This window comes from Fundulus heteroclitus, unplaced genomic scaffold (assembly GCF_011125445.2).
Source record: "Fundulus heteroclitus isolate FHET01 unplaced genomic scaffold, MU-UCD_Fhet_4.1 scaffold_105, whole genome shotgun sequence".
NCBI lineage: Eukaryota > Metazoa > Chordata > Actinopteri > Cyprinodontiformes > Fundulidae > Fundulus > Fundulus heteroclitus.
In genome coordinates this window covers 685,732-697,821 of record NW_023396518.1, presented here as the reverse complement: position 1 = coordinate 697,821, position 12,090 = coordinate 685,732, and the positions used below count along the sequence as shown (strand labels likewise).

At 36.6% G+C, this 12,090-nt stretch overlaps 1 protein-coding gene across 1 annotated transcript in view; it reads right to left on the bottom strand.

Moving 5' to 3' along the window:
- LOC118558175 (receptor tyrosine-protein kinase erbB-4-like) overlaps positions 1-12,090 on the bottom strand; it is a gene marked incomplete at its 5' end in the record, with an annotated part of 135,901 nt that overhangs the window by 53,145 nt on the left and 70,666 nt on the right. Inside the window, 2 exon segments of the mRNA XM_036128631.1 lie at positions 782-847; positions 5,499-5,630. Of these exon segments, the coding sequence (XP_035984524.1) occupies positions 782-847; positions 5,499-5,630 (198 nt within the window).

The following is a 12,090-nucleotide window of genomic DNA, read 5'->3' as shown; positions in this document are numbered from 1 at the left end:
AACATGGTGAACACACATCTCTTAGTTTTACAGACTGCTGCTGCTGCATTTAACCCTTGGTAATACATGCCTTCTGATCCAGTAACATTAAAACTTTTTTGACACTAAATAATGATTTATTGAGTCAAACACTTTTGTTTTAATATCAACAAACACTCCTGCAGCAATTTTCTCATTATCAACAGCAGTTGTTAATAATTCTATTGCTTCCAGTGTGGTTAATGTTGTTGATCATGTTGATCTCAAACCATGTTGACTTTTAGTGATTAATTTATGTTTGTTGAAGAATGTTTCCAATCCACTGTTTTTTTGGTAACAGATATACAGGTCCAAAGTTGGAAAACTTAGGATTTTCTTCATTTTTGTATACCGTGTTGCGATTAGTTTGGCTGTTTCCATTTTGCTGGGAAACTAACCAATTTGAAATGACAGATTACCAATATATTGCAGCAGTCGTGAAATCCTCTCAATTACATATTTTACCAATGACACAATGTGTAAATTAGTAGACCTTCTTTTTTTCTTTTTTTAATTATTTTTTACAGTATCAGTTTATTATTATTATTATTATTATTATTATTATTATTATTATTATTATTATTATTATTATTATTATTATTACTGTTATTATAGACATTAATATTATTTCCATCCTGATTCAACTATAGATTACTGGTGTATTGATGGATTTTCTGCTCTATTTTGCTCTCAGAAAAATCATTCCAACAAGCCACACCCGGAACTTATAATTATACCTGTGTTTTACTGGTATTGAACTTACAGCTTTGACAGTGGTCCTCCTTGGGACCCCAGCAGCGCCCAGTACAGGAACGATGGCACTTTTGACCTGCAAAAAAGAAAACCAGATCGGGAGAACATAAAATAAAATCAGATAAACTTTTAGAGACGATAATCTAGAGCAGGGGTCACCAACATGGTGCCCTTGGGCACCAAGTAGTCCCCGAGGACTACATGTGGCGCCCACAAGCCTGTTCTAAGAAAACACAACCTGCCAGTGAACTGGATTTAAAACGCAGTTTTATTCCTTTACTCTTCCTTTTTATTTAAACTTGCATTTATATAGATTTAAAAACACCAACATCTATAACAAAGCATTAAAAATATGTTTATTTTACATGTTAAGGTGAACTCTGATTCTTCTAGTTCAAAAGGTCAGTACTGGTAGCCCTGGTAGCACAACATCAATGAAGTAGCTCTCAGTTTCAAAAAGGTTGGTGACCCCTGATCTAGAATCCATAAATTGTGAATAAAAGTAAAACTGTTTCAATCTTTTTTATTTGAGTGTTTTATGAAGGATGTTTTAATAAGATGAATAGTTTTTTCTCTCACTGAGTGTGTAACAAATATTGTAATTAAACTTGTAATAATACAAATAAAGAACAGCTTCCAAGAATTATGAGAATTTAAATGTGTGATTATATGAAAGCAATCCCATTTCCATTGTTTACAAATTAATTATCTAGATCTCCCTGTTTTTTTTTTTGTTTTTTTTAAACATGAGACGACTAAAACACTACACAGCATGTTGCCTAATTTATCCCTGCAGTTTTTCACACCAAAAAGGGAACTTAAAGTAAGTAAATTTTCTTGACATTTGTGTATTTGTCTTTTATTTGAGCAGGTAAATAAGATTATCTGCATATGGAATGAATATTTCTGACCCCTTAAATAAGATAATTACATACACTGCACTTGAAATAAGATGATGGAGATGAGAATTTTCCTATTTTAAGTGCAAACATCTTATTCCATTGGCAGATCATTTAAACTTGCCTGCTGAAATCAAGGAGACATTTCAAGAAAGTTTTACTTACTTTTAGTTCCCTTATTACAGTGAGAGTACTTGATATAACTTTGGCATTAGGTTGTTTTGTAAAAAGTAAATGTATTTGGTATTAAATAAATAAGCCCAATAAGACAGCAACAACCAGGCTGAGATGAATACTCAGACAGCCACCACCAGGCTGAAATGAATACTCAGAGCTGCAACTGGCTTTCTGAGTTTTTAAGGACGTAATTGACTTTCTAGTAATTGACTAACTGTGAGAGGTGAGTCTGAATGATTGTAAAAGTGCTGCCCTTTGTCCATCAACCTCTTCAGATGAGAGCTATTAGCATTCGACTGACTCTGCTGCCCACTGTGTGCCTCTCCATCCTCTACTTGTTAATTTTTGAACCTTTTTGCAACATTTTTATCTCTTTCAGTCCTAGTTTATGTCTTTCCGATTCAATCGTTTTTTTTTTTCCTGTACCACTGTGTCACCATCCCAGCCTCTGTTTTTTCTGTCTGTTTTTCTTTCTGTCAATATTTTAGAGAAAGAGTGTCAGTCCCTACTGTTAAAGCTGAATTTCAAGTTGAGTTTTTTTTTTCCACAAGGAAACAAAGACAACAAAAACATGGCATGGGAAAGGCAAACATCTTAACTGCATACAGCTTTTGTGACCTTAAAGAATAACATGAAGATAATGTTCTCAGTTGTGGATTAGAAGTTTAGAGACCCTTGATCTTTTGGATGGGGTAGATGACATACACGTTAGCCGGGGTCAATCCGAGGCTAACAGGGCTGCAGGGAGGAGGGAGATTGAGCAGAATAGCAATGCCATGAGTAGTTAATATGCATTGGAAGTCTCCAGCAAGTGCTGTGAGAAGATATCCAAGGACATGTGCTTACTGTCTTTCTATTTTGTTTCAAAATGGTAATGCATTTTATTTTATGATTTGACAAGATTTAAATGTCAAACAGTGGGAGCACTGCATTAATAAAACAACAAGGAGTGTATTAAGAGGCCCAATGAGTAAAATAAATGGGTCAGAGGAGGTGACTTAATTTATTCTTACTTCACTGACAACCACATCAGGCATCAACCCCCTCCCCCCACCCCTTGACAGACTATTGTTTTTTTTTCCTTTTCACTTGAATAAATCCCATTAAAACTCAATGTGTTCATTAACATGTCTTCAAGCTGGCTATAGCAGGGAATTAATGGCATTTGAGTGAGTAGAGGACATGATTTGTTATAGTAAGCACAACAACAGAATAAAGTCAGGAGTTGGTGTTTTACAGCTCACATACAGACACTTATTAGGACTTCATTTTTAGCAGGACCAAATAATCCCTCTGCTTTACAACAGTATTTCCATGATTCCAGAAAAAAGTTTCTGGCAAATGGTTAATTGATTCTCTATATCAGCAGGTCTTTTTGCCTGATCACCATTTTCTACCTTGACTGGTTTGTTAATTTTTACCCAAATGTTCAGGCAGGAAATGGTGCAGTCTATAGTGGGAAGTTTTGTACGGACCATGGATTGCCTCATTTCCATAATTTGGACGTGTTGTATCTGCTTTGAAAGAGTGACGATTTAAAGTCATTTTCTATATCCAAAATCAATTTAAAGGAAATTTGTTCACATGATTCCAAAAAGTAATATATCAGCAAGATGTTGCTTAAAGCTGTTTTTATTGGATCAGAGGTCAATCTGTCATATTTCATATAAGTCCGCCGACCCAAATAGGATCAGAAACAAAATAAATGGGTAAAAAGATTTGATACAAAATCTTTAGCAAACAATATAGAAATAAATTAAGGCATGCATGCGATTTGATAATTTCCTTTTTTTCCCTATAATCTATAAAGACTTTGTCTATGGATAAAAATAAACCAATTTAAATGATTTACTGACATGAGTATGGACTAGTTTGTTTATTGGTACAAATGGCAGTAGAAGGGGATGAAATAGTAATGAACAGCAACAGCGGTAAAGCTTGGCCTTTGTTTGTTTGTTTGTTTGTTTTTCTCCGTTTTTAATAGGAATATTAAAAATAAGTTATATTTAAAAGACTTTCATAGACTAAGATTACCTTAACAAGCTATTTTTAATATGTTACAATTGGATTTTATGTGATTGATCAGCAAAAGTTTTTGAATAATTGTTAAGTGGAAGGAAAACGGGGTATGGTGTTCAGGATTAAAGAACTGAAACACGTAATGATTTATTTTTCATATTAATTAATACTTTGAAGAAACACCCTTTTGTTAAAATCACAGCTTCATGTCTTTAGGAGTAGGTCATCACCAGCTTTGCACATCATGTGAGGGAACTTTGCATATATTCTTTGCAAAATAACTCAGGCTCAGTCAAATTGGACAGCAAACAAACAAACAAAGAACATTAGCTTTTATGTATCTGCAACAGAACAGCATGACAGAGTCAACTACTAACTGGGGAACCAAACCATTAAGAGATTTAGAAGCAAATAGGAGCACTTTAAAACAGATCTTAAAACACACAGGCAACAAACGAAGAGAAGTCAGAAAGGAGGTAGAGTGATCAGACCTTTTTGTTCCTAACTAACTCCTAGTTACTGCACACTGGACTTCCCAGCTGCCTTTTTTAGAAAATCCCCTCTTTGCTCAGCGCAAGGTTCAGCTAGAGGCCATGTATGCAAAGATGTGCAATTGTAACATGCTCTTTACATTTCTATATGATAATTTAAGGAGTATTATGTGAGGTGTTTATAGATTAGCACATACTTTTATAACATAACCCTACTTTTAACTTTTCCAATATTTCTCCCTGACCCGTCTGCTGTGTTCCTGGGTTTTCATTGCGTTGTCTGTTCACTGATGTTCACCAGCAACACTCTGAGGCCTTCACAAGAAAAGCTTTATTTATGCTGACATTCAAATATAAACAGGTAAACTATTTACTAATGACCTTTGAATAAAAGTGGCTGCACCAAATTATTTTTGGGGAACCACAACAAAGGAGGTAATTACAAATGCATGTAACAAAAAATGTTTTAAAACTATTATTCTCCTTCCACAAATGTAATCAAATGAACTGATTCCACAGTGGATGCTTAAGAAACGTGACCATTAAATAAACAAACAAACAAAAAATTAAATTCATCTGTGGTTCCCAAACAGAAGTGAAATGGATTAGGTCTGAACACACAACCCATTGAAAATATATATCTTTAAAAGTTATAAAACAGTAAGTTAGACATCTGTTCAACACATCACCGATCTGCATGAGGTAAGTAGTTAGAAGCTGTGTTACTGCCAGCAGCACAACATGTGTTCACTCTCCTACCAAAGGCCCTGTGCTTCAACTTATATCGAGGAACATGCAGCTTTTGTAAACAAGGATAAATCATGAGGAAGATATCTTATCCATCTAGCCCTGTTGGATGGATTTTTAAAATAAAATAAAAACTCATCATGCAACCAACGGTGTTATTGAAGCACAATGTAAAATCAATACAGTGTTCTATTAAGCCCAAGCACTGGAGTGTAATGATCTACCTGTGGTTATACTATGCATCCTACAGGGTAAATCGATGTAACTGTGTTTATGTGGGATAAGAGCGCCTTGAAAAAAAAACTGGCTTTAATCCTAAGCATCCTTGAAAAAAGAATGTAAGCTTTAGTTGCAACACATTTCTTTTAGATGGTCTGCTTGTATTGTTACTTACATGTGACACTGCTGTTAGTGGGCACGACTATAGGATGGAGCCTTGGATACTTGACAATGTCCTGCCAGTGAATTGTATCTGCATGGCAGAGGAACTTGTTCTGGTCAACATACACACCTCCATTGAGAATCTCTGTGGACAAAAAAAAAGGACTCATTCAATTGTGATGTATTTTGTGTATAAAATGTGCTCCAAGTACAGCTTTTAGGTTATTCAACTGCAGAAAACTGTCAACAATAAACTCCAAATAATTAAGTGTGCAAATAGTCCTTAGCATCCGATAGATTATTATTGGCAAATGTTGCAAGTCTTTTGGAAATCTCAAAGTTAGGGTAAAGGTTACTTACTTTACAGAGAATGCAAACAGAGAATGATGTTCACAGTTCTGACAGCACAACCACACAAATCTTGCTAAAACAAACATTGAATGTTATAAACCGTTAAAAATACTAACTCTGTTGTCATTTTATTTTAGTTTTTTTCTGAATTGATGGTGAAATTGTGTTTAGCAGTAGGCCTGAGAAGCACAAACACAGTGTGATGTCAACTCTCCTCCTAAAATAAGTAAGGACACATCACAATGGAAAAGCTGCTTAAGGCTCAAGTATGGTTATAACAAAAAAGAAAAAACAAAAAACAAAACATTGATTTAAGAACACATACCATTAAAAATGAGTTTTTAGTAATTAGCCAGTCTCAACTGTTCTTTTCAGTTGAAATTATATTGCAGAATGAAATGTAATACCTTGTGATGTGGCTTTTACATATGGAAGTGTACAAAGCAATAGCGAGTGAACTAAAATATTTTTTTTAAGCTCCTAATAAGACAGGCTGTAGATATTTTTAGTTGGTATATCGCTGTACAGATACCATTTGTCTCAAAACCTTTAGGAATTGAGTGTACTTATAGGTTCTTGGTAATGCTGAGACACCTCTATAACTATTGTGAAATGTACACAATTGATGATCAGAAATTTGCCACAAAATCTGTAGTCGGTGCATCTCTGGCTTTAAAAATAGTTGCTTTCATAATGCGAAAATTAAAGCACTCCATCACTGATGATATTACCTCAATCAAGATTTTTCACTCTTTTTTCATCAATCTATTCTCAATGATGCCATGAACATACATAATTTATTATCCTCCACTCCCAACGCAACACCGAGTCCATTTGGGATTGAAAACCCAGCAAAGTTTAAGAAGATTGTATATTTTAGATTTTATTCAGGTAGTGCTGCTGACATAATATGCAGTGTTTTACCAAACCAATGATTGTCAGGCTTAGAGGAGGAATTGATTACTTGTGCACACATGTGCAAAAATACACATACATTAATGATACAGAGGGTGGTCTAGATTATTGTGTTGCAGTCTAGAACAGTTTAACTCTAATTCCTTTTAAGAGCCAGAAAGAGCAGAAAATAGGAGAGAGGACAAAGATAGGGGAAAACCGCATAGACAGATGGTGAATAAGAAAGACAAAGTAAAGCCCAATAGCAGATTTGCATTATTTACAGAGCTTGTGTGTTCTCTATCTCAATACAAACAGATTACCGACATGCAGCTAAAACTGACGAGACCCATAATCTTACATAAGGTGCCCTGCCAGCACCACAGAGTTCTGGCCAAATACAACACTCTCTGACAAAACCTTGATTAAATGATGCTGCTTGGGATAGGTGATGTTGGTATAGTTCTACAGGTCTCCATTCCCAGACTTCAGCTCTTCATCTTCATCCCACTACATGTGCAGTATGGTTAGAGAAAGAAATACATTCTGCTTCTCACCACAGGAGGGATAACACTCATCCACAAGGATACCACGGCGCAAAATCTAATTGTTCTCACAATAGGATGCAGCTGGCAAAGAAAGGCGATTGACAAACCGAAATACAAAGCCAAAAAGTTATTATGTCAAACCTGCCAGCAGGATTTCTTAATCTTACTTCAGCACCATGCATGCACTCCACAATATCTAAGAATTAAGACCATTTATTTTGGCTGGCTGCTTCTTAACAGGGGCCAAAATATAATAAATGATGCTGTAAACATGTCAGAGCCACATGTGGTCATGCGTGATGAGAAGTAAAATTAATCTACCTGTGTTTACTTACACACATAGAAAGAATAGGGCAAATTCCTCATTTTATATCTCAATACCTGGCTCAATTTTCTTTATAAATGATGTTTTAATGGAAAGATTTCTTAAATTATTTATTTGTTTACTGTATTAATTTCTTAATTATTTGATTATTTACATACATTCACCTTTTATTGCCAAAACTGGGTCTATGTCAGGTTAGAATGGCAGAAGTTCATGCAGTTCTGAATTACATACAAATCCAATGTGTTTTAAGAATATAATAACTTCCCTCTTTTCACCTGGAAAGCAATGTGATCTTTTTATTTTTTGTCACATTTTCCCTCTTGTGTTGACTGGAATAACAGGGACTGGGTAGGTTGTCCTGCAGGTGCAGGCATGCTACGCCAAGGTGAAAGGAATGGGCTCATCACAAGGCTGTCTGCCAGCTGATTACTCTTTGTTGTACTGACGGTGAAATTGGCATTTGGCTCATAGTTTCTAATTCAGCAGCAGGTGGGCTATTCCAGCACTTTAAACAGATATGGATTACTTGTAATAAACTATAGTTTGCAATTTAATATATTAGAGAGAAGTACAGCTGATCAAAGACCCCACCACACCTCTCATGCCAAAAAAAAAAATGACTTTGGAGCTGTACTCAATTTTCTGGAAGGGCATAGTTCTCTCTAGAGAAACCAAATTCCTTTGGCTCAGGAGCATACATATGATACATAAATGTAATTTCCAGAAATATGAAGTGTCTTCCTAATTCCTGTGAGACCATGGTATCTAAATTTGGCACAAGGTATCCTTTGGCAAGTTCACATTACAACAATCATATCTATAAAGGAGGCTGGGACCAAATGTTGGAAACATTATCTTGAAGCTCTGCAGAAACTAAAGTCATTGTAATTAGACCTATAGCAATTACGCTTAATTGGAAATCCCCATGAACAAGACCAGTTTTCAGTTCATTGCTTTTCATTTATATGGTGTTAAGAGCTCAGTTTTTCATTCAGCTAACAATCCTCACTTGTTGGTTTTACAGTAGTTTTTATGTTAGTTTTATAGAAAAACTCAACACAACCTTGAAGAAAACATGCTTGCATTAAATACAGTACTTTTTTAAAGTAATCTAGTGTTTGGATAGTGAGTCCAGCAGTCATTGGGGGGGATTAACCCTAGACAGGTCACCAGACCAGCACTGGAGACCAGCACACACACCCCAACCCATCTTTTGAAAATAACTTTTAAAATGCTTTACCTGTTTCTGCAAATTACATTACATAGGCAGACATATAATCCGAAGGACAAATACTTTTTTTTTAATTTCTCACGCACTAAAAATAGGGAATCAATGTTGGGTTTCTTGCTTGCTGCCACAATGAGTTTTAACATGGTTTCAGCTCAGTAAAACTTTCAATTAGGTAGGACAGTAGGGATAAAGTTAGGAAACTGTGGAAAGATGCAAAAGATTCCAAGCAACTAAATGCTAGGCACTGCTTCAGCTGGACTACACAGTGGAGATGGAATGCTCAATGTATTGATAGGCTGCACTCAAGAGTCACATCAGCAAAACTGCCAATATCTGTAAAAAATATGGTAAACACATGCTCAAACAAACATTCACACAGACACACATTCGTCAGGCTTCTTGTTAATGAGGACCTCGTTAAAATACATGCCTTGAGCATCAATTAAATAACTAGTTGGCTTCATCTGTAGATCTGTAACCAGGGGGATAATATTTTTAATTCCTACCAAAGAGCTGAGAAAATGTGGGAAGATAATGTCAGCAAGGCCTGGCTGTCCTTGAGCAACTCCTATTTCAAATACATTTTGAAACAATAAAAATGTTAAGTTTCACTGCAATATTTTATCATCCATACACTGAAAACTGTTGCTAACCTCTAAGCTAGAGCTTTGAGAAACATTTAAAGAAAATACTAAGTTGTTGTTGACTAATTTGATTAACTACTTACCCTGTGATTGTAATGCTAGGTAGAGTTTGCATGTTTTCAATAGGCTTCTAGTTCAAACTGTGGCAACATTTGGATGTTTTTTGACCTACAATGGAAGGAATTCACTCAAGCCCTGCTGTCTTGTAGGGGTGTACCAATATATCAATCCACATCGATATGTTGATTAAATAATTAACAATCCAATTACATCAATGCAAAATGAAAATATTGATCCATGTCATAATTTGTTAGGATACACACTTATTTTGAAACTCACAAAACATGTAGTGAACAGGTGATCTATTATCATTGACAATGGCTGGAGATGAAAAATCTGAACGTTTGTGATTTGTCACGTTGCAACAACCCATCAGGGACCTTCAAATGTATAAAGCCCTTAATAATCAAGCTCCATCATATATCAGAGCTCTGATTACCCCGTATGTTCTTAACAGAGCACTTTGCTCTCAGACTGCAGGTCTGCTGGTGGTTCCTAGAGTCTCCAAAAGTAGAATGGGAGGCAGATCCTTTAGCTATCAGGCTCCTCTCCTGTGGAACCAACTCCCAGATTTGGTCCGTGAGGCAGACACCCTGTCTACTTTTAAGACTAGGCTTAAAACATTATTTTTTGACAAAGCTTATAGTTAGAGTGGCTTGGCTTATGCTGAGCTATCTCTATAGTTATGCTTCTATAGACTTAGGCTGCATCAAGGTTTTTTCTCACTCTGCTGAGTTCTCCTACTGTTCTCCAATTTGCATTGCTTGTTATTTCATATTTTACCTTTTTGTTCTCTGTCATTTTTTTCTTCAATGTAGGTACACCTGGTGTGGCATTCTGTTAGCTGTGACATCATCCAGGGAAGACAGATCATCTGCTGTTACCATATAACATAGAAAAGATTCCCGGATCAATGAGTGCTTCTGTGCTTTTTTGTCTCTCTTTTTGTGTCTGCTCCGTCTTGACTGACTGGACTAACCCCCAGTCAGTCAAGGTAGATGACCGTTCACATTGAGCCTGGTTCTGCTGGAGGTTTTTCCTTCCGGTTAAAGGGGAGTTTTCCTCTCCACTGTCGTTTCATGCTTGCTCAGTATGAGGGATTGTGGCAAAGCCATGGACAATGCTGACGACTGTCCCTGTGGCTCTATGAGGAGCGAACGCTGCTTGTCAAGACTTGATGCAATCTACTGGGTTTCCTTAGAAAGGAAACTTTTTGACCAATCTGTAAAATCTGATTGTATTTGACTTTGGAAAGTGTCTTGAGATGACATGTATCATTTATTGGCGCTATATGAATAAAATTGAATTGAATTGAACTAGATGTGGCTGCGACATGGGAAATGGACAGTAGCAGAAACAAAGCGGTTTTTATTCAACATGGAAGACAAGCTGATAGTGGCGGTCTGCGGTCGGCCTGAGCTATATGACTCAACCAATTATTACTACTGAGACCAGATGTCCAGATGTCCAGAAAGGAACAAGCCTGGAGAAGAGTGAGTGAGGAGACTGGAGTGGAAGTTAAGTGAAAGGGTCACTACACAAAATCAGGTTCAGTGTGAATGTACCTTAAGAGCTTAGAAATAACAATGGTCAAATCATTTCTGTTTTTTTGTGTGAGTTGACATCAATAATAATACTAATCAATAACTGTGTTAGATGGACATATAATATTGCATCACATTGATTGCAGATTTGTTAACTGAATTTAATCAAAATTGTATCATAACAGACTTTCTGATATTTGCTAATTTAATATTGTCATCCAAATAAAATTGATATAACATTGTATTGTGATAAAGCTGGTGATTTATACCCTTACTATGTAGCTGAAGGACATAAAGTGGGTATGCAAGATAGATGCAAAGGTTTTGGGAGAGGAAACAACATTGTGAGTCGATCTGTCTCTGGGTACACTACACATTATCCAGACCTTACCCAACAATACCCATCAACAGCATGTACAGCACTTTAAAATCCATAATTTCCACCTGAAATGATATACCTTATATAAATCAAGTACAGCTTCACAGCTATAAAGTGTAAATCTAAACCTTTGGTACCTGTGTGAAGGTAAGGCATAATTGTCAGGATTCTGCAGGCAGTGCTGTGCAGCTTGCTGTCTGCACTGCCTGCTCTCTGCTCTTCTCTTCACAGGTGATTGCAGTTGACAGGTGGGCGTGGTGCGCACCTGCGGCTCGTTCAGCAGCTCCGTGCTGGAGCTTAAAAGAATCTTCAGTGTACCACAATGGTACAATGGTACCACTGTCTTTCGACAGTTTACCAGTTCCCAGCGCTAACTTCTGTTTCCTGTTTCTCACAGATCGCTTCATGCACTGTATCACTCTCTGGATGCTCTTCTGAGTTCTGAAGTCTTAAGTCAAGTCCCAGGAACCCCTTCGCTTAGATTTTGCTCTGGCACTCCCCTCGAGCCCCCTTGGTGGTACCAAGCCGGACAAGAGTTCCCTTTCTGCACCCTCCCTGGTTCCTCCAGCTGCTTACTGCCATCGCCTTCTGCTTCAGTGCTGCTCGGACCTCTGCCAAATCCCATC